Below are 23,747 nucleotides of genomic sequence, written 5' to 3' on the forward strand. Positions count from 1 at the left end.
TTTTAACTATTTAAATGACCCAGTCAGGATGACGGGTCGAGTTTTTGTGATGTGACAGCACCTCTTAGCGGATTTACGCACAACTGCAACACAGATTCTGAATGGATGGATGGAGACATTAAATATCAATCAAATTGGCAAGACAGATTTTCCAGGTAGTCTGCTTTTATTTTACCAGCATTTGAAATTAAAAAGTTTAACGTGTGGCAGGGTCGAATAGTGGTTAGCACATCTGACTCACAGTTATGATGTGACCTTCAATTCTGGCCCACTTGTGTGTTACCACATTCTCTCTGTGCTTGCGTGGGGCTCTTCCGACTATTACCCACTTTTCCAAAACATTCCTGATATTCACACGGGTGAGGTCTACTTTAGTTTGGTATTTTTGCAAACACGCGCAGTTAGAAACGTGAAGTTTGTGCCATTGTGGGCGTGAACGCAGCCAATGGATAATAATGTGTTGAATGAATTGGTTGGTTTCAGCAGGTGTAAAGGTTGCTTTACGCTCAGCCACCAAATTGTGGCGCACCGAGGGCGTGTCAAAGAAAACGCCTTCAACCCGCCCAGTATGGCGCAGAGCCATCTGCCAAATTCCCTAAACGAGGCTTGCACCAGCACGTAAATCAAGATGCGCCGATTCTGCGCAAGTGCATCTACGCTGTCAACAAATATAGAGCCCTAAATCTTACGTGGTTTTAACCATGCCAAACTCCCTCCGATACCAACAAAATCTTAAAAAGGGGAAAACAGTCAACTAAAAAAAGAATGAGATTAATCGTTTTTATAGGTCTGACATAAACAGAATACAGAAAAAAAAAACGTTTTGGCACAAACAAAAAATGCTGAGATAGAGTGGCTTCATCATAACCACGAATTTATGCGACATTACATCGATTGAACTGAGATGTTGGAAGTTAGACTGAGATTATCAAAAAAAAAAAAAAAAAGCTAAGGCAAATTAAAGCCACAAACCAGTATGAGTTATAAATAAAACCACATGAAAATTGTAGAACTTTGCAGCTGGCAGTGAGTTTTGTCTTGTGCAACAATAACAAAATCAAGTGACTGTTTCTTTCATCATGTCTCCCTGTAACAAAGTGGCCAGTTTTTTGGCTCTGACTTTCAGCAGTGTGTGAAATGTTCTGTTGGTCTTGAGTCACTAGTCTTGTGATCAAGCTAGTTAGTTGTCCATTATAGACTTAGGCAACATAAAGAATGAGCTTAGAGAACACAATATATAAACAGATTGCGTATCATGTCATTTTCTTTGGAATCAGTCCCAACTTGTAGAAAGTGTTTGTGTATTCCACCTGAGATGCGAGACTTCTATTTGGCAAGCTAAATGAGGCCAAAGGCTCACAAATGTGTATGCATTGTCACAACGGCACGTTTATGTAGCCACAACACTGTGGCTTGTGTCAATCACAAACACAGAAGCGCTCTTATGCTCCTGTGTACCTGTCAACATGCAGCACTGTATTACACAGTAAGAAAGACAGTAAGTAAAGTCCGACTGAAACCAAACGGCCACAATCCAATATACTGCTTTTGTATGCTGTACTCGAATCGCAACATATGCTTGTGACTGGGATGCTACAGCAAAAAAAAAAAAAAAAAAAAAACTGCATGGGAACAGACACGTAATGCACTGAGCAATAGTTACAGTTCTTTACAATCCGATAACAAGCCTGAGTATTAGATTAGGGGTCCCCAACCTTATTTGGAAAAGACAGCCACACCTTGGCGACTGATTAACATGAAGGGCTAGCAATTTGATATGTGCTACCAGAATAACAACTTTGCTCAAATTACCTTGAATAATGTTATTATTATACTGCATGCTATTATTACTAGTAATGTAACAACAAGAGTGATGTTAAAGTTGCCACAATACTGTCATCTTCGTTTTACAATCTTAAAGCAGCACATCTCTGTCCAAAAACAGCCTTGTGAACTCCCCTATATAGATCATGTTACGTGGCGCCGCTGAGGATCACATGACAATAAAAGAACTGGCCAAGCCTATTTCTGCTCAAAAACCCAATATTAGCTTTGTTTTTCAAAATATTTTTCTCCTACAATAGCCTACAACTTTCTGAGGTTCATATTGTAACATCTTATTGTAATGTTTGGATATCGTTGCATCCCTGACTATTATTAATAATGAATTATATATTCATTTATGTGAAGACGCTGATCCCATTAACGATTGCTTACATAAATTTGGAAACAGATGAACATCAATGTACAAAACTTTGATTTTATAAATCTCTTCAAGTGTTCACAACTTCAAATGATCACATTGACAACCATCCTATGTCCTATTATTGGTGAGCTGTGTTTAGAACAGGCCGGCAGCTACTCATGTGGTCATTGTGGGCTACCTAGTGCCCGTGAGCACCAAGTTGGTGACCTCTGGCATTTATTGCACAGGAGGAGACATTTTTCTGACTTAGCGCTAAAACACTGTTTGTCTGAGGGGACGGAGGGTGCAAGATCACAAGTCTCACTGTGGAATTATTTTGGTGAGATGATAATCACAAGGCAGATATAAAGGATAAACATTGGAACAACAAATCAAGGGAGACCATTATAAATACACACCGACATCACTCACAAAACAGCAAACCGCAGTTTCTCTCTTAAACAAGTAAGGACATTGAGTGTGGGAGAAGAAGACCCGCATGATCTATTGTATTTAGCAATGATTTTCCACGGAATTTCTTCCCATTTTCTCATAAAGATTTTGCATAACTAAATGTAGATCAGTGGTTCTTAACCTTGTTGGAGGTACCTAACCCCACCAGTTTCATATGTGCATTCACCAAACCCCTCTTTAGTGAAAACATTTTTTTTTTTCAAATTCAAGATATAGATGGACAATTGGTGCATCAATTAAAATGAAGTCTTTCACTCGATTATTAGATCATATGGGTGGGGCAGCTAAATCTCTGGTACAGTTTTGGAATTTCCCAGTGCATGGAGTTGATTGTTCAGTTTTTGATGTTGTATCAACTCTGAGGTTTCTTCAAGAATTTGCCCTGGGATGTGGAAGTCAGCTGGCGTGTTCCGCAGAGCAGAAGACTCCTGTAGGCCTTCATGTTCCGTCTCCTCTTGACGCACTCGGCTGTGAGCGTTACACGGCTCCAGATTGCACGCCGTGCCCTGAAGGAACTGCATGAAGTTCTCCTCGATGGAGGCCTCACGGCTGGGCAGCTGTTCTCCCTGACCGGATCCAGCCCGCTTGAAAAGGCAGGCCAGGTGGCGGCCGAGCTCCTCCCGAATCTGACGATTGAGGCAGCCATAGAAAAAGGGGTTGGAGGTGAAGCAGAAATAGCCAATCCACGTAACCACATCCTCCAGCTGGGCCAGCGAGGCAGATGAGGTAGAAACCACAGCCAAATAGAGATGGAAAGAGAAGTATGGCAGCCAGCAGCAGAGGAACTGGCCTCCCACCGCCACCAGAACCACGGCGGCCTTCCCACCACTGAAGGTCCTATGAGGAGTGTTGCGGGAGCAAGTTCCTCCGAGGCTGACGGCCATAGTAGAGTGGCTGCTGGCGGATTCAGAGCGTTGCCGGGGCGTGTCCATCCAAGTAGGGAGTGGGCCGTGCTGCATGGCTGCCACTCGGGCCACCTTGAACATGTTGCAGTAGACCACCAGAATAATTAACATAGGACACAGGAAATAGATGAATGTGAAAAAGACCATGAAGATCAGACGTGTGGTTCTGCCTCCTGCCCAGTGGAGGGAGCAGTGTGCCTGACCAGGGATGGACAGCGGACTCGAGGGCACAGCCTGGTTTCCTTGGAGCAACCACCCAAGGAAAGGCAGCAATGACATGACAAAGGCTTTAATCCAGACCCCCACCAATACCATCACCACCACCCTGACCGTCATCTTCACCTCGTGGCGCATGGGGTACACGACATAGTAGTAGCGCTCCACGTTGATGGCACAGATGGTGAGGATGGCCGCGCTCACCAGGCAAACGCTCAAGCAGAAGTAGCTTCGACAGATCACCTCATCGGCCAACACGCGATCGGGCACCATTCCGAGAGGCATCAACACCAGCGCTGCCAGCAGGTCCACCAAGCACAGATGGAACACAAAGGCGAATTTGCGCAGATGTGGTGTTTTGCTTATGATGACCATCACGGCAAGGTTCCCCACCACAGCCAGGATGTCCATGATTAGCATGGCACAGAGAGTTAAAGACTGTTTCACATCTAGTCCGGCTTGGCTCACGTTGGAAGCGTTTGCTTGTGGTGAGAGGGCAACCGAGGAGAGTTCCAGGATGGAAGTGTTGCAGGAGGCACTCGCTGTGACAAGGTTTTCCATGAGAGTTTGGGATGAGGAGGAGAGAGTCCGCTGAGTATCACGGGCCCATCACCCATCCTCCCCTGCCGTAGGGTACCACAGAGAAGCGCAGGAAGTTGATTCTGTCATGGCAGCCGGAGCACCAAAGGTCTCGACAGGATGCCCCGCTTCCCTGAAGATGGAGCCACTGGGATATTCCACTCAAAAGGGTTATCTGGGTAGAGCTGAAAGAAAACACACATTTTCAATTACATAGAAGATGCAGTGTAGGAGATGTGCAAGGGTTGATATTTGTGACCTAAACATTCATTCACTCAAAATAAGAAGAATAATAGAAATGAAGACAATAGCATGACCAAAAATTATGGATGCAAGCGGCCAAAATGAATGTCACGACAAAAGAAGAGAAGCTCAGCCATTTTAGCGCGGTTATAAACTGTGCTAAGAAAATCATGCAACTAACTCGCTGTGGCAACCTGTGAGCTGAAAGTCACAACAACTGTCATGGAACGAATGGAGCAGGGCGACAAAATGCAGCTTGGACCAGGGTTTATTGAGCAAACTCAAAAGGGAAACTGACACAACTTAACAAAACAATAACTGGACTGACTGGGAAGTGAGACAAGAAGACTACGGACGTGAAGACATGCCGACAACAGACGTGACGACAACAATGATCCGACGGGAGTGAGGGGCAGACTGGACTTAAATACACGACAGGTAACAAGAGGCAGGTGAGAATGATCTCACTAATCATGGCCACACAGGAGGGGAGGGGCAAGCACACAGGCAGACGGACAGAAACTAAGACAATATGCACATAATAAAACAACCGGGGACGAGACGTCACAACAACAAACATTCAATAACTAGATCACTGATTGAATTTACATTAAGTTAAACTAAATTAAGTTAAATTTAGTTCTACCAAGGACCAAACAATCCTAATGTGAATCATCACTAATTTGTCCACTTGCATAAAATTCCACATATTTTGTTAGTCCTGACAAAGAAGCTGATTAAAAAAACATGCATGTTAGGTTGACCGAAGGGTCTAAACCGCTGGTATCAAACTCAAGGCCCGGGGGCCAGATCCAGCCCCCCACATTATTTTATGTGGCCCGCAAAGGCAACTCATGTGTGTCAACTCAATGTTTCTTATTAAGATACCAAAACTTTTAATAACAGTGAAATATTACAATGTATTTTTTTATTAAAACCACTCTTCCAAAATAAATTAGAACATTAACCTTAACCGTAACCCTACCTCTAACCTTAACCCTAACCCTAGCTCTAACCCTAACCCTAGTCTAACCCTAGCCCTAACCCCAGCCCTAACCCCTAACCCTAACTTCATAAACCTAACACTAACCCTAGCCCTAACCCAAGCTCTAACCCCTAACCCCTAACCCTAGCTCTAACCCTAACCCTATATCTAACCCTAACCCTAGCTCTAACCCTAACCCTATCGCTAACCCTAACCCTAGCTCTAACCCTAACCCTAGTCTAACCCTAGCCCTAACCCCAGCCCTAACCCTAACCCCTAACCCTAACTTCATAAACCTAACCCTAACCCTAGCCCTAACCCAAGCTCTAACCCCTAACCCCTAACCCTAGCTCTAACCCTAACCCTATATCTAACCCTAACCCTAGCTCTAACCCTAACCCTATCGCTAACCCTAACCCTAGCTCTAACCCTAACCCTAGCCCTAGCTCTAACCCTAACCGTAGCTCTAACCCCAACCCTCGCTCTAAACCTAACCCTATCCCAAGCCCTAAACCTAATTTTTTCCATGATAAAATATTATTGGTTCCACTGGGATTAGAACTCAGGTCGCTGGGTTGAGAGTCCACAGAACTAATCACTACACTATGGAACCCTTGTACGTGTTGCATGAAAGGCACGGTACATATATGGTTTTATGGAGCAGCTCACGAATAGTATAGATCAGTTGTCCCCAACCTTGTTTGCATATGCGTACACTTATATGCATGTACGAAGCGAGCAGTTGTGAAAGGACATTATGAAACGTGTTCACGCCTGGGATCGAACCGACTTCTTACGGGTCGGTGTCACTAATCAGTCGGCTATTACGACCTGGTAGGGTTTGGGCGGCTGTACTGTTTTGTACTTACCGAACGCGCGCGGAATGTAATAAAAAAATGACAATCTCGCCACACTTGCCGAGTGGCTTTGTCGCTTCGCTCGAACACCTGAGATCAAGGGTTCGATTCCCCACCCCTGTCAACTCAATGTTTTTTATTAAGATACCAAAACTTTTAAAAACAGTGAAATATTGCAATGTTTTTTTTTTGTTAAAACCTCTCTTCCAAAATAAATTAGAAATTTGTTAAACTTTTTTTTCCACTGGATTATGTTGTGTGTATGCGATAATATGAGCGAATAGCCCCACGAGGGAAACCATAACTACGATATGGCCCACAAAAATAAACGAGTTTGACACCCCTGGTCTAAACGGTCCATGGATTTAAATGCCTATGCAAATGGTTGTTTTTCTACACGACAACCAGTCCCGGGTGGCCCAAAGGCATCTGGCATAGTCACTAGTCACTCGTGATAATGAGGATAAGTAGTACAAAAAAGTCGATGGACGGAAAACTCCAGAAAACATTATGGAAGCAAATATTAAGATGTAATTTTCTACAGGACATTACTGTGCAAAATAAAGGAAAACATCACTAGTTCACAATTATAGAATGTAACATCCGTTCCACTATAAAAATCCCAGCAGCAGTCATGGGAATTTGGGCTTCCTCACTTTAATGATGCACAGTAGAAATACTTGTTGTTCTGAAGAATCCGTTCAGTCAATGACTCTTTGAGTCATCCTCATTTTCCCCTCTTGCCCATCTGAAAGATTGTCTGTGTGCTCTCCAGCAATTGAAGTGATTTGATATGTTTCAAGATATGACCCTATTGATAGTCTTGCAAAAAGAGTGCAAACATTCGAAAGGGAGTACCTATTTGCGCAACCTCCCCACTGAGCTGTGTTTACGGTCACAAATTTGCACGGGGCGTAAAAGTTGTGAAACGAGCACCAAGACTCTGGTACATTTCCATATGCGGCACACCTGCATGTACCCGTTTTTCCATCCGACATACTAGCGAGGCGCCTGCTCTTTTCCTGCCCACATGTATACACAGCTCACGTCACAATAATAATAGGTCAAAAGGTTACAGTCACCTTCAGCCTAATTAAACGAAGTATAAACAACATCTCACCGTGCACACAAAAGACAGAATGACTCTCCGGAGAGCCTTAGTCGCTCGCATTAGTATTGATTGTTTTCGGCTTCTTTTTTCAGACCATGTTGTCAAAATACACACAGACATCTTGCTCGGGGTGTTAGCGCCAACACAGCATGCATCACTCAACATAACATTGTTGCACTTTTTGGTCGCATGTCACTATGAAGTAGTGGATCACTGCATACTGGTACAATATATGATTATTAAGGGATGACAGAATTAAAATGGACATGGAACGTATTTCATTGAGTGTTAAGGTGTTCACTTTCTGTGCATTTCTGTGTCTGCTGACAGTCATAAAGGGACACAATTATGACTTAACAAAAGAACAGATTTCACCAAAATCGCAAACTTAATGAAAGCATTTTTAGACCACAGTGACTGAGGATTTCAAGCAGCTCCTCACACTTGTCAACTTCATGCCAAGCCATTAAGGTGCTTCTGGTGGCGTTTGTGGTGGTCCCAACACCTACATCTCCCTTGCTTAACTTAAATACATTGCCCATCTGTGTACACCAATAAGACTCAGCGGTAATCCAAACATTTTCTCCCAGACTCAATAGAGTTCGAATGGGAAACCATATGACCTGATATTCCACGACACTACGAGGTGAAAACGAGCTGGTTCTTTTCGTCCACTTCGACTAAGTTTGGACAACTGACACACAAACTGGATTGTACACATGAAATGTGAAGCCTTCATATGATCATCTTGCACTGCATTTTAGTACTGACCTAAATATTTCTTGCACCCTCATCTCTCATAACACACACACAAAAACACACACACTCATGCAAACACACTTACACACGCATAAAAAATTAACAGAGAAAGTACGCATGTGAGTGTAGGTGTGTTTGTGTGTGATAATACAGTAAGTGTGTAACATACCTCTGCCAGAAAAGAGCTGCTCAGTCCTGTGCAGATTCATACTCTGCTGGAGGAACGCTGACCTGTTTCGATGACTCTCTCAACAACACACTGTCATGCACACACACACGCACGCACGCATGCACGCACACACACACACACACGCACACACACACACAGACCAGTTGTACAGGAGATGTGGATGTTGGGTGCAGTGTGTTGAGAGGTTGAGGGAGGGATGGATGGAAGGGTCGAAGAAGAGGTAGAGTGTGATACTCCTGTGTCTCCTCCGCACCTGGTCCCTTTCATCTTGTCATTGCCTGCTACTCAAACCCTCCCCCTCTAGCAGTGACCGCCCGCCCAATCCTTCCAAACATGCACGCGCGCAGCACGCACGCACTCACATGCACGCACACGTGCACACACGCACGCACGCACATGTAGTGGCTTCAGTAGGCGCCTAGGGCAACTGCAGCAGCATGCAGAGCTGAGAAGCAGGATGGGTGGGCAGACAGCACCCAACCTCACAACTCTCCACTGGGTCCTAATGCTATATTATACAATGTCTGATTTTCTCATCATTGCTTCTTCTTCCTCTCCATTTTAAATTGGCTATTAAATAAGACAAACAATACACAATGAACAAAAAAGGGACATTCACATATAAATTACAAATAACTTGTACTGGTTTGGTGATTCATTAATAATGATTTCTAATTCTGCCCTGTAGTCACACACAATTGCAAATGAGAATTTCTAAAAATGCCAGCAATTAGTACACCAACAAATACGTAGAAAGAAAGCAGCCTGAGTACATACTACTATGGCAGATTGATAGGGGTATTACATATTGGCCTGGAATTTCATACTAGATAGTTGTAGTATAGATTGTAAGAATACGCTAGGCTTAAAACGGGGACACTAGACTGACTCATGTTTGATAGTTTTGCCCTATTAAACCACATCAGCTGTTTCATACATTTTCCAATCCCTTTAGTTGTGCTAAAATTAAAGCTGGAAATCCGCCAGTGTATACAGAAACTTTGAATGCAGAGGCGATGGTACGACATAATGACAAAGTAGCCATCATAAACAATGATCCCTATTCCCTACACAATTTAAACATCTCTCACTTCAGCATTAACTTACCCAAACATTAGCCTAGGTTATATAGTGTTTAGCATGGAGGTACAGTCAGCTGCCATTTCTGTAATGAAAGAATCCCATATTTCTGATTTCTTTGTATTTTCAATATAATGCCATGACGACAGTTGGCCCAAACCAACTTAAGATATTCATTTAATAAATTTGTGTTATGAAGTACTGATCTAAAAGGTATACATATATACTATATGTATAACATATTGAACATGGAGCATGTACAATATGGAACACGCAGGTGTCAAAATTTGTCTTGAACAAAGTGTTAAAGAATGGACTGACTATCTGGTTGGAATGAGAGCAGCTTTGCTGATTGCTGAAAAAGACACAACCTCCATCTGCCGGCTGCTGCCATATCCAGAAGTGCATGATGTCATGTGAAGCAATCCATTGATGAAATAAAATGCTAACAACTTCTATGCTGCTAACATATACAGTAGTTCAGTATAACGAAATGTATGGTCCTTAATAGGGTTAAGGCAAAACAGGAAACGACATTTGAAAGTGTGTGTCTATGTGTGTGCGTGCGTGTGTGTCCTGTGACTACACTCGTGTCTGGGGCCTTGTTGCATTACAGAAATAGCAGATACTTGCACAAGACGGCAGCACCAATCACAGGGGAGGGAAATACAATGGTTTCTATGGGAACACTGATTTCAGCCTTCCTACTTACACCCTGCACTCCTTCCAACAACAACCTCCACCATCAGCCACCCATCCCCACCCCAACGTTTTACCCAAGGGAGCTAACAAAAATGTTTCAGCATTACCATCAGTGCACAATCATAACAGGCATACACAGTGCCATCAACAACTTCACTTTATGGCCTCAAAGTAGAGTTTTAAATTAGGGTTAGGGTTTTGTTGTTGCATTTAAAATCAGGGTTAGGGTTCCAAACTAGGTTTAAGAATTAAAAGTAGGGTATTAAACTTGGGTTTGAGTTTTTAAGTAGGGTTTCAAACTAGAGTTAGGGTTTTGTTGTAGGGCAGGGGGTTCAAACCCTAGCTTGTGGGCCAAATTTGGCCTGCAGTGTAATTATATTTGGCCCGCAAAGAGCAATTGTGCATCAACTTTATGTGTCAATATAAAAATGTACAGTTTTTACTAGTCTCTGATCTCAAAACTAGTTATTAATCAGTTTGTTGTGTAACCTATACAGTATATAATATGAGACGTTCATACATTTCTTTGGGTTGAAAGTCATAATGGCCTTCAGAAGGAAACTATTAATACGATGCGGCCCACGACAAAAACGAGACAAAAATGACAACCCTAGTTTCAAACTTGGGTAAGGGTTTCAAATTATAGTCTTGAAATAGGATATTAAACTAGGGTTAGGTTTTCAATGAAGGGTTTCACACTAAGATTAGGGTTTCGTTGTAGGGTTTCAAACTAGGGTTAGGGTTTCGAAGTATTAAACTCGGGTTATGTTTTCAAAGTAGGGTTTCACAACAGGGTTAGGGTTTCATTGTAGAGTTTCAAACCAGGGTTAGGGTTTCACACTAAGTTTAGGGTTTCATTGTAGAGTATCAAACCAGAGTTAGGGTTTCAAACTAGGAATTCTAAATAGGGTATTAAAATAAGGTTAGGGCTTCAAACTAGGTTTAGGGTTTCAAAATAGGGTTAGGGGCTAGAGTTAGGGGAATAGGGTTAGGGTTAAGAATAGGGTAGGGTTACAATTAGGATTAAGAATAGGGTAGGGGTAGGGTTAGGTATTAGGGTTAGGAGGGTGAGGGTTAGTAGGGTTCAGGTTAAAATTTAGTGTTAGGGGTATAAGTTTAGGGATTTGCGGTTAGGGTGAGGTTTAAAGGTTAGTGTTCAAGGGTAATGGGGTTTGGTGGTTACAGGTCAGGGGTTAGAGTTAGGATTGGTGTTTGAGTTAGGGGTTAGGCGGTTAGGGTCAGGTTTATGGTTTAAGGTTAGGGCTTGAGGGTTCAGGTCAGGGTTAGGTGGGTTAGTGCAACCGTTTAGGGTGAGGGTTAAACAAACAAAATAATAATAATGCCAACTCAATCATAACATTGTTTTCTATCTGACCTCTAGTCTGCAAATATAGGATCGCATTAAGGATATGAATAATGTAAAAAAACAAACATTTTGCGGGTCCGCTGAATGCTGCAGCCGAAAGCAACAGACTCACAATAAAATAAATTATACAAACGGTGTTGATGCGATAAAACAATTGTTGCTATAAATAAATTCATGAGTTGATGCAAAATTAAGGCATTTAGTAAGAGCATTTTGCACTTCTTTTACAGTTTGCCATATAGAAGTCCTGTAAATAGTTTTGTCCTACGAAAATAGGCATTTGGGCTCCCCCTTCAGTTGTGAAGTGTTACTCAACTTTTATATCACTGCTCACCTTTTTTTTTAATCATTGCTAAAATTACAAACGGTCTTCACTTTTAAAAAAATAGAGACATTGCTAGAATTTTTTTATTACCATCCCATCATACAAGTGTCAATGTTGGGCTCACTTTAACCCTTTAAGCTTCTGTGGTGAGTACCGTGTTATGGTAGTCTGGTGTGCAAAGAATTAACAATGCTGACATTTATCTAAGGCACCCTTGAATGGCGAATGACAAGTGGCCATGTCGGAGACGATAAGACGTATGCCAACAAAATATTGAGCACACCTGCAGCCTCCAAGAGGCAGACTAAAACTTTGCACACATTTTCCCAAACAAGCCAGGTGATTTGAGTAAAAGAGTTGACAATTTTGTTGACAATTTTTGATAAATAGGCGGACTTTAAAGGCCCGCATTGTCTAATGAGTCTTTAGGACCCACATGCCCATATAGATCACAAGCATTTAGATACACTTGATGCACCATAAAGTAAAAAGTATTACCTGACTTTTTCTTTTTTTGAACAGGCTACACTTACGTGCCAACTGATGTGAATTTTAGCGCACACTGAATCGGCACTTTAAACCCACCTTTTGGCTCAGAGTCCTACACCTCCTCCCTGTCTGATTTCCACACATCCAGATAAACACACGCAACAATTGCCATTTCTGAAGCTTTAACAATTGACATGAAAACACCACATTTGGAGCATTTGCTTCCAAGCACCATTTAAGATTAAAATTGTTCCAGGCTTATTTGGGTCGGGGTAGGGGGGACACCTGAGAAGGAATTTAATTGAAACAGACAAATGTGTAGTCTTAAAAAAAAATACAAGCAGTAAAAAAAAAAAAATAATCTGCTTGCTGAGGCACTGCAACATGGAAATGTAAAACAAACAATTACCTCTCAGAGACATTACATTTTTGGTGCAGCACTCAAAGAATGAGAAAAGACAATTGCGAGAGTCAATCTTGGTAATGGTTTAAATAGAGGCCAATGTGACAATGATGCATTTCTGAAAGGGAAAAACCAAGCCATTAGATGTACATGTATCTTTCCCGCTTGATAGCTCTCTGACATGTGCAATTCTTTCTTTCAACTTACATGCACTCGCGAATACAATTTGAGTATTAGCACGTTGTTGACCTTTTGCACACTTGCATGCTTTCAACTGAGTGAGAACAGCTTAAAGGAAGGTCCAATGTGACTCAAGTATTGACGTTTATAAAGGCATTGTAGGGGTGAATTTAGTACGGAAATTCAGGTAGTATGTATGTACGCTTTGGGGAAGCATCCATTTAGTTTCTGTAGAGCTTATCGCTATGATTGCAGGTTAGCTTTAACTTTGAGCGAGAGGCGGGGGCAGATACTTTTGCTATCCAACAACTTTGGGAAGAACAAATTCAAAAATGGTCCACCCAAGGTCAGTGAAATTTAAGATCACAGACGAAAAACGAACAATTCTGACAGACATTCACACTTTTTGCAACATTTCCCAAGAAAAGTGGAGGTTGTTACAGCTGCAGATTGAGAGCTACCTTCCTTCATTCAAGAAAAGTTTATTATAGTAAATCCTAGCAAGTTCAATGGCCTGGTTTTCAGCTACTTTTGCTAAAATATTGTGTATTTTGATGCATGAGACAAAAGTAAAATGTCTTGCGGGAAGATTTTGCCGTGCTTTTACCACAGCTTTTTAAAAACTGGGGAGGCTATGTAAATACATTGAATCATTCAGCATCTTTAAGCTGTTTGACGTCTCTGAGGTGCTTCAATCACAGCATGCACTGGGAATGATTTTGATCACGACTGAGGACGAGCATTCCTGGAATGCAGTAATTAGTCCATCATATTTTTAAGATGCAGCTAAAAAATGCATCAAGTTGGCTAAATCTATAATTTGGCCGGAGAATCCTTCGGAGCCTGATCGCACAGTGTTGCTAAGCCTATGTGCTCCTGTCAAAGCTCTGGCGTACATTTACAGCCGCTTGAACAGATGAGATTTGCGAGCAGTCTGGAATCGAGATGTAAGACAAAAAAAAAAAAATGCTTACAAGGAGCTTACTTCCTCCAAAAAAGCTGAAGGACACCCTGAGCTTCTCATTTTGTCAAATGCTTGAGTGTTGCTAACCGCCAATAAATGTTCCACAGGAGTAGTAAAGGCTTTCTTTTACCTTTCAAACAAGAGTTTCTTTCTCTACTTGAACACACCTGAAAAGTATTATTCGTATTATTGTCCTCCATTACTGGAATGTGTGTGTGGCAACAAAAGCATCCAGCCGATAATTTTAAGCCATGATTGAGCAAGTGTTCAAATGTGAAGACTTTAGTGAGGCTGTGGTCCTTGTTGGATTTTCTGATTCTGTGGTGGTAGTTTGTGATTCTGCTGAGCAGCCATGGCCTGCAGGTGGTGCCGCTGGGCCTGCCTGGCTTTGTTGTAAAGGAAAACCCCCACAAACACGAGGACGGTGCCGGTGGCGCTGAGCATGGTGATCTGATTGCTGAACACGATGACGCTCAGCCACACAGACACGGCGTGCTTCACGGTACTTGCGACGCTGAAGAAAGGAAGACATGAGAGATTCGTGAGCTCAGTGGAACACTTGCTCCTCAGATGGTGCTACAAATTTTGATGGCTAAATTTGCACAAAACCTCAGCACACACCACAAGAGCTCAATTCAGTTAGGAGAATGTTAATTTACTTTGATTTGAGACTATGTGGAATCAGAAAACATTACTTGTATATATTAAAAATACACGTTAAGACTTTTGAAGGACTGATTTAAGTCCTTGCTTTTTAGATTCATGGTTTCAGTGCCTTTTAACACTTTAAATTATCCACAGGAACCCTTGTATGACAAAATACAAGCTTTTCACGTGGTGGCCAAGGATGTCAAAACAGTTGACTTGGCTGGGGTACAAAAATGTGAAATATGGGGAGCGGAAAAAAAATATTGTTTGAAAACTGTAAAGGGGAAGTCAACCGCCAAAATTGCTTTGTAATTTTCTTTCTTTCCCTAGCCAGTTGAAACACAATGTTCTGATTAATGTTTTTGTGAATGAAACAGGCAAAACCACCTGGTTTATCCACCGCTTGCTGTAGCCATTTTGCTACTTGCTGTCGACAAAAAATGACATCACAGTTGTCAGGTCAAACCAATCACGGCTCACCAGTTTTCTGAAGCTGAGTCTTGATTGGTTGTGGATGCTACCTGGCAACTGTGATGTCATTTTCGGTCGACAGTAAGTGGCAAAATGACCGCCGCTGAGATGTGTAAAAATAACAGAATTTTGCTGCCTAACTCGTATTCTACAAACGCAATATTGAACAGAATGCTGTGTTTAGGCTAGAGGGGGCACATACAAGATATTAAGAAATGTTTGTAGCTGCGTTCCCCTTCAACGCGGTTTGTGTGTAGATTTGTTTCTACGAAGGTGTCCAAGAGTCGTACATTTGAGAAGGCGGGAGGGTAAAATTACATGATCCCAGGGCATGACGTGAGTAATAGGAACGAGAACGCATTGTACCTGAAAGTAACCGGAGAAATGCGTCCCATAAGAGCGTAGGCAGTGACACTCTGCAGGTGAAACATGCCGCCATTGAAGAGCAGCAACATGATGATGTCCCGACTGAAGGTGAAGGTTTGTCCACTCTTCTCAGTTACTGGCGTTTCCTGAAAATAAAGATAAGTGTCAGGACAAATTTCTTCTTGGGGAATGAGGATGGCATTCATATTTATTGATTTTTGATCCTAAGGAGTTTGTCGACAATCATTGTTTATTTAATTTGGAATATTAGTGACGCATGCATTTTCCTCATTTACTGTGGAGGGGGAAAAAAAGAGGAAAAGTAATGTGAATTAGAATTTTGTGATTGAAATATCAAATCCTCTTTGTACTGTAACTATTATTTGTTGCAATCGATAAATCTGTCTATTTTGTCTATAAATCTGATGAAACAACATCATGTTTTAACTTCCATTCTTTTATTCAAAACCAGGTCATTTCTTCAACTTGACAGAGCAGAAAATGTCGAAACATGAATTAATTCTGATTTAGTTACTTGTGTGGTCCCTAACATGTCGTAAAATAGGCAAAAATGTTGATCACTATTTTACAATGCAAAAGCAAATGTTTCATCTTCATTTAACAAAAAGATAATCAGTCTGCTTTCATGGACGACTAGAAAAATCTAAGAATATTTGCTGTTGAGAAACTGGAATTCCAATGATTTGAAGAATGTTTAATTTTAAAAAGTATCTAAAATAATTTATCAATTACGCAAAATAATGATTGATTAATTACATAATTGATTACTCATTTACTTGCAATCATGAACAGAACAAAAAAGTTTTGTCAATGAAGCGGTCTCACATTAGGTGTGTAAAAAAGTGCAAATTCTGCACTCAAGTCAACAATGGTACGATCTTGAAAATTCTGCACTCAAGTCAAAAATTGGTACAATCTTGAGAGCTGACTTATATTGAAAGAGTTCACATTTAAGCAATTGATGCTGCTGGGTGGTCAGGATTTTTTCAAGTGCTGTACACAAGAGTGTGACTACATACTGTACGGTTGCTAAACTACCTGTATATCATATCAGTTTACGACCAATTCACGAGTTGACCTACCAAGAGGAAAATCCAGGCCGGGATGAGCATGATGATTGCTGCCGCACTGGTGTAAAACTGCAATTCTGGAGGGCTGACACATCACAAAAACAAACACAAAAAATTAAAAACATATCATTTCACTTGGTTTTGCTGTTTACCTGAATTTGTAAGTGTCACCACTGAGTAGTTTCTTGGAGAAGACGTTCTGTAAACTGAGATGGGAGGAAAAGGGTTGAGCGGTTTTGGTGAGGCGTTGTGGATTGACAGCAATGTTACCATACCAGTCCATGATGTTGGTGGAGAGTGCGGCGGAGAAGCCGAGCAAGTTGAAGCTGATTTCTGTGGCAGTGCAGAGCGCCAGTCCCGCCATGACGGGAAACAGGGAGAGGTTCACCCACAAGCCTGTATTAAAATTAGGGGAGGGTCAGTACACAATACTCATAATCAGTGAAATAAATTGATTTTTAAAGGAAAATTCAGTGGTGCATGGAATCCTTATTGATCCAGCATATGAAAATGACCCACCTGTGTACTCTCCAAGAATCAACCTGGACATGATGACAGTAAAAATGGGTGCAGAGCTTTTCACTGTCTCTGCAAAAGATACAGCCACATTCTTCAGGCTGACCAAGCCCAAGACCACAGTGGTGAACCTGTAAAACAGGCACAAAGACTCTAAAGACGAGGCTGAACGAGTGACATGAAGCTTCTTCTACGATATTCCCTCCACAACTTTTACTCATCTTTGGCTTGTGCTAAATCAGGCCAGCCACTACAAAGATTTCACTGTAGACAATTGGATCATATGAATATTCCCAGTGTAACATGATTCAATCCAAATTGAAACCAAGACTTTATGTGCTCCTCACGTACAGACCAGCATTGGAAAGGCCGAATGAATCAAGACGTAGTTGCGGAACCATGGATAGAAGGCTCCATTTGATGTGAGCCATTTATTTATTCAAGTGGACAATGCCCCTGCGGCAGGTCATCTATTGCAGCAGATGCCCCAAATTGTGGATGTACTATGAAAGAGGATTAGGGCCAGTGAAGAAAAAAAAAAAAAGTGGGGTGACAGGATTCTGACTTTTTTCTCAGAATTCTGACTTTACAGTGAGAATTCACACTGACTTTAAAATCAGAATTCTGACACAGTCAGTGGTGGATCGACAGCACTGTTACCATACCAGTCCATGGTGTTGGTGGAGAGTGTGGCGGAGAAGCCGAGCAAGTTGAAGCTGAAGTTTAAACTACTCAGTGGTGACACGTACAAATTCAGGTAAACAGTAAAACCAAGTGAAATTGTATGTTTTTAATTTGTTGTGTTTGTTTTTGTGTCAGAATTCTGACTTTAAAGTGGGAATTCTCACTTTAAAGTCAGAATTCGGAGGAAAAAAAGTCAGAATCCTGTCACCCCCTTTTTTTCTTCTTCACTGGCCCTAATACTCTTCCATAACCGATTGCCACACGTGTGACTGTGAGTAATTGTTCGTCGACTCCACCTTCCATAATTATCAGTGCCGCTGGTAAAGGTGGTTTTCTTAAGCTTATTATTAAGCTTCTCTCTGGTGCCACAAGATTGCAGATAGCACAATTGACCTTTGCATCTGTCAATTGCCATTCACACAACAGAATGAGTCATGGCTTCTTGCAAGAACCTGTTTAGCACCTCTGGGTTCAAATAAACAGGTCTAGCCAAATTGCTGGTACAGAGCTTTTTGGCCGACCTAAAAAGACCTGGCAGACGACCGTGTCAGCCGACATGAAGGCACTCGGCATCAACCACAAGATGGCCATGGACCGTTCCCGGTGGAAGAAAGCCATATCAAGAACCCAGTCCAACCCAGCGGCGCCTGGAAAACGGACTTTAAAACGATGATGATGATGATGATGAGAGAAATGAGATCATCATTGTTAGAGATTTGCTCACTCCAACTTATTTTGCAAGAACCAAACAGGAGACAAGCAAGTTCTTTTAGACACCTGCAGGTGGAGAGTCCATTCGTCGCTGTCTGAACAGCGATTATCGAATGAAGTCTGAAAAGTCTCCTTCCTGCAAGGGCATATTTATTAGGAGGAACAGAGTGGGGGTGAGAGTCGGGGTCAGAGTAGACAAATGGCCGAAGCCCCTGGCTGATCAAAGCACAGCAGGGGGTCCCTCAATGTTGTGTAAACAAAACAACTTTGATTGCTTCCTCTGCAGCTAGTCAATCAGTTCAAAAGATCTTAGCACTTTGTTCTACTACTTTTGTTAAGACAGGACAGGCGAGGGTAATTATTACAGGTTACATTTCAACATAATCCTACGATAAAGATAACCTGGAAAACCCTAACAATCATTACTTGAGTGTTAGGGTTGATAGATTAGTAATAATTAAACTCGCTTGTCCTGTCTTAACAAAAGTAGTAGAACAAAGTGCTAAGATCTTTTGAACTGATTGACTAGCTGCAGAGGAAGCAATCAAAGTTGTTTTGTTCACACAACATCGTGAAAGACCCCCTGCTGTGCTTTGATCAGCAGGCCAGGGGCTTCGGCCCCATTTGTCTACTCAGACCCCCACTCTCAACCCCGCTCTGTTTCTCTCAATAAAATGCTCCTGCAAGAGGCCTGAGTCAGACTGCATTCGATCATCGCTGTACACACAGCGACGAATGGACTCTCCACCTGCAGGTGGTTAAAAGGACTTATTTGTCTCCTGTTTGGTTCTTGCAAAATAAGTTGGAGTGTGCAAAACTCTAACATCGAGTATGAAATTTTGTTGTTGTTGACATTTTTATTTGGTCACGTAGCACAGGATTTTTCAAATGTAAAATAGCCGATTGAATCTATGTGTATAAGTTGGGAAACACTGCACAAGGCTGTTCATCTTTTAATTAACTAAAATAAAACCAAGTTTTCTCTTGAACTTTAGAACAAAGATTTTGCAATTGGAGGAGCTCCGTCCTCTCGACATCGTTTTGCTTCATGAAGTCACCTCATCAATCCAACGAAGAGCATGATCATGACGAAGTTAGGAGGGTATTCATTCCTGGCCTTGTGCTGGTACAAGCAGCAGGGCACAAACATCTTCAGGAAGCCAATGATGGTGGTGGAGAGCATTTGAACCGCACCTGGCCACAAAAAGTAAAGAGCCATGGGGAAACAGTGAAAGACAAATGGATAGATAGGCCTGAACATCATTAAATTCAAATCCTTACTGTAATGTAGCAGAGTAAAATTTTCACATCCCAAAGGCTGCAATTTCTTAAAAGTCATAGTGAATGCTTTAAAGACTGCAAGTCAAAGTGAAGTAGAGAAACTGTCTTTTACAGTAATGAATGGTTCTTTTGCTTATTTTTTAGCTTAAGACCAACATATGTATAAAAATTTTATATTGTTAGAATAAAAATTAATTTACTGCTAGCGTTTAACACAAAACTCAAGAGAACTCTGACAAAATAATTACAATACAGAGAAGGGCAAGGGGGAATCCCTATTAAATTATTTTTCATTTCTCCAATGGCTTTTTTTTATAACATTTCTTGGGTCAAAGCAATTAAGATATTGCTTGTGGTATCCCGATGCCAAGGAATTATGCTGAAATGAGTTTCATTTCCACAAAAGTAGTTTTTACACAATCTTGTGCCATCTATTTTGTGCCTGCAGGAGAATAGGAAAAAATCCACACCTAATTGATGCCCATTATAAATGCATTGAAGAAGAATAAAAATATGATCTGTTATTCTTTTTACCCACCAACATTTTTGGAGGAAAAAAAAACCCAGATATTCCACCAGTTTACATGAAAAACACTGATTGGCTCCCCCATTAAAAAAAAAAAAAAAAAAAAAAAAAAAAGATTTAAAAAAAAAAAAAAAAAAATTGCGAATTGGTAAGTCCATGGTGGCGAATTACAAGCATGCAGTAGACCCGTTTCCTAGAACAGATTGCATTCAAACTTGGAGGTTCCACAGGATGTGAGCCACCCTTACCCAGCATGCTCGGCTGCCCCTCCAGCAGGGAGAGGATGTATTTGTTGAGGAAGAGGTTGCAGAAGCTGAAGAAGTACCAGAGGGCCAGGTAGGTGAGTGAGCGACGGTTAAAGGCCCCCGAGCCGGCCTTGATCACCGTGGTCTCCGTGACGATGACCTTCAGCACCTGGTCACTGGGTAGGCTCTCACTGCGGGCCAACACCACTCGCTCCTGACGAATGTGAAGTGGGAACAGAAAGCGCCACAGTGATTGCCTGCTGCTTTTCTGCCTGGTGCCCAGCATTGCCCCTGTTGCCCAGGCCCCCTCAGGATGGGAGGGGCTGGGAACCGGGAGATGAATGTTCTGAAATAATGACTGTATGACTAAGGCATCTTCCAATCAGTCACATCATGTTCTGTGCTTCATCTTGCATTGAAGACATTCTGGCCTCGATGCCTGCAGCACCTGCACCACAGAACAGAGAAGACGGTGAACGCCTGCTGTGTCTCGGCTTTGAAGTGATAGTTGATTATGGCTTTTTACAGTATAGAACAGTGTTTCCCAACCACTGTGCCGCGGCACACTGGTGTGCCGTGAGAGATGTTCAGCTGTGCCGTGGGTTTGTCCAATATTAATTACGCAGCGCATTGTAAACAGGATGGCCAAACCACTGCTCAGTTCGCGCAAGGCCTGGTCAGCCACTGGCTCATCGTGCATGCGTGGAGAATCGGAGAATCTTGAGATTTCATGTTGTGTCGGTCTGATTGTATTGCATCGGGACATATTCATTTTAAGTGTGTGTTGTTGTGTGCTTTTGCTAACAGTGACAGACACTATGACGGCTGTGGTGTGTTTGTGGTCCGATGGAAATCAGAGCATGCAATTCAACCAGAGAACCTGGCTTGTTAATTTTTGACCAACATAAAATACACAGTCAAGTTGAGACACCTCGACTGTGATAGCCACTCAGCTGCTGTCACAACAGCAAAGCGTCTTTAGATGTGACATTGTTCTTATTGTCGTAATATTTATAGCGCTAGTCTAAAACGGTAAACATGTTGATTCTTTTGGATTTTAATCACAATCACTTTCAATAGTTTATTCCTTACACTAAAACAGTTTTAAAAAACTCACTTTCATTTAAAAAAAGAAATACAATTAAAACAATATTTAGTATTTATTTTTATTCAATTATTCGACTCTTCATACATATATAGGAATAGGACTTTACGTCTTTTGTTGTAATATAACTGATTTTAATACAGAAGCTGGTGTAACACTGAACAGATTTTTGTTGGCGGTGTGCCTCGAGATTTTTTTCCAATGAAAAGGTAAGCCGTGAATGAAAAAAGGTTGGCAAACACTGTTATAGAAGAACGTCTGGATTATATAGTTGGCACCGTGTAGAGTAAAAGTAAAATTCCTGTAATGCATTACATTTGTAGCACATTAAAGCTGTTGAATAGAGTTGGATGTAGCCAGGTAGGTTACAATTGGGGTTTCTACGAGCACAGATTTAACTGATTATACAGAGAAAGAATCTCCGACGGGTGTTTTTTGTTTTGTCTATTTGGTTATGGATAGTTGTAAGGCTTTTTACTTCATCAAGAAATCAAAGGACATATATTATTTCAAATGCAAAGACGATTTCGTTGGCTTTTATGCCAAGTTCATGTCAAAATTAAACAAACATTAACCAGAAGTATAGTGGACTGGACAAAGTATTGGACAAGTGCCTACAGCAATAACGAGCGCACTGACAAGTTGGTCATCCACAATGCATAAGTATTAGTTTTATGCTTACATTTTATGAACAATGACTGAAGGTTAATGTAACTGTATCCACGATGGGATATCGCATCTGCCCTGCGATTGGCTGGCGACCAGTTCAGAGTGTCCCCCGCCTACTGCCCGAAGTCAGCTGGATAGGCGCAACCAATGCCACGGCCCTCGTGAGACTAATGCGGTTCGGAAAACTGACAGATGAATGGATGGACACATTTATTATTTTTATGGGTGTATATTTATTGTATATCGTGACACACTTGACATGATAAAGCCTGGGTGTCAAACTCATTTTTTTCGCGGGCTGCATGGTAGTCATATTTTCTTTCAGAGGGCCATTATGACTGTCAACCCAAATAAATGTATGAGCACCTCATTATATACAGTATAAGCTACAAAACTGACAAATAACTCGTTTTCAAATCAGACTGGTCAAATATTAAAAACAAATTTTTAAAAGTGAAGACAATTTGCAATTCTAGTAATGACACACGAATTTGATGCACAATGTGTCTTCGCGGGCCACATAAAATGATGTGGCGGGCCGTATCTGCCCCCCGGGCCTTGAGTTTGACACATGTGCGATAACGGGAGCAACAAAAACCCACAGCGCTTCAGTGTGACATTACATTACTACAGCCACGTCACATCTCAACATATACGTACCTCATAGCACATTTTCTACCATGTATTTACATCGACTCTGCCCCTTAATTGCAACAACAGAGATGCTGCAGTCTAACGTTGCAAACATCAATTCCAAGCCAGTGAGTTCAGAGTGCACGAGAACAATAAACCGTATAGAGGGACAAAGGCACGTTATTAAACAAGGAGGGAGAGAACACAACCTTACCATGCACACCAACCGCTCCGTTATTGTTTTCACCCGATGGCCCAACAGCACAACGCAAAGGGCAATCCAAGCAGGAAGTTGCACATTGACATTAGCGAGCGTCTTGCTCGTAGGGCTCAAAGGTGCGGATATGAAATGCTTTCAAGGTAATAGTGTGAATGTGAAGCAACAGTCACTGCAGGCAAACATTTTGTAATGTGTCTCAAAGACTCCTATCAGCGCGCTTGACTTTTGGACGTGGCGGATAACAGTGTCAAGTGTATTTTTTTAAGGCAACTGCAGTACGCCTTCAAAATAAAACATTGAGCGTCAAACCTTTTATTTAACGTGATTTCTAAAGAAATTGGGACCATAATTTAACTGTAATTGTAGATGTGGCATTCAATTGTTTATAATCTATTTTCCTCTTTTGTTAGACATAGTTTCATCAATATAAGCTTTTATTTTCTCAATACATTCGCATATTTCTGTATTAGGTAAACTTGACCAAGCTGTCTCAGCTTCAGCTCACGATGCGTTCAATGTCTATCGTGGATTTCAAGACACAATAGTTCATCCTTCCGTCCGTCCATCC

The 23,747-nt window shown here is 41.7% G+C and overlaps 2 protein-coding genes across 2 annotated transcripts; both read right to left on the bottom strand.

Moving 5' to 3' along the window:
* Window positions 1–2,246: 2,246 nt before the first annotated feature.
* On the bottom strand, window positions 2,247–11,898 carry gpr61 (G protein-coupled receptor 61). Its single transcript, XM_049754916.1, has 2 exons — window positions 8,484–11,898; window positions 2,247–4,544 (listed from the first exon to the last, which is right to left on the bottom strand). Exon 2 carries the CDS (start codon window positions 4,339–4,341, stop codon window positions 2,944–2,946), a length of 1,398 nt encoding a protein of 465 aa, XP_049610873.1. The 5' UTR covers window positions 4,342–4,544; window positions 8,484–11,898; the 3' UTR covers window positions 2,247–2,943.
* Window positions 11,899–12,937: 1,039 nt separating this feature from the next.
* On the bottom strand, window positions 12,938–23,431 carry LOC125989010 (solute carrier family 35 member E2A). The gene is made up of 9 exons (XM_049754956.2): window positions 23,174–23,431; window positions 20,556–21,000; window positions 19,559–19,694; window positions 17,109–17,236; window positions 16,865–16,985; window positions 16,742–16,795; window positions 16,602–16,674; window positions 15,499–15,644; window positions 12,938–14,527 (listed from the first exon to the last, which is right to left on the bottom strand). Exons 2-9 carry the CDS (start codon window positions 20,836–20,838, stop codon window positions 14,296–14,298), a joined length of 1,173 nt encoding a protein of 390 aa, XP_049610913.1. The 5' UTR covers window positions 20,839–21,000; window positions 23,174–23,431; the 3' UTR covers window positions 12,938–14,295.
* Between the last annotated feature and the right edge of the window lie 316 nt (window positions 23,432–23,747).

The sequence above is a fragment of the Syngnathus scovelli genome, chromosome 2 (genome assembly GCF_024217435.2).
Source record: "Syngnathus scovelli strain Florida chromosome 2, RoL_Ssco_1.2, whole genome shotgun sequence".
Taxonomy (NCBI): Eukaryota; Metazoa; Chordata; class Actinopteri; order Syngnathiformes; family Syngnathidae; genus Syngnathus; species Syngnathus scovelli.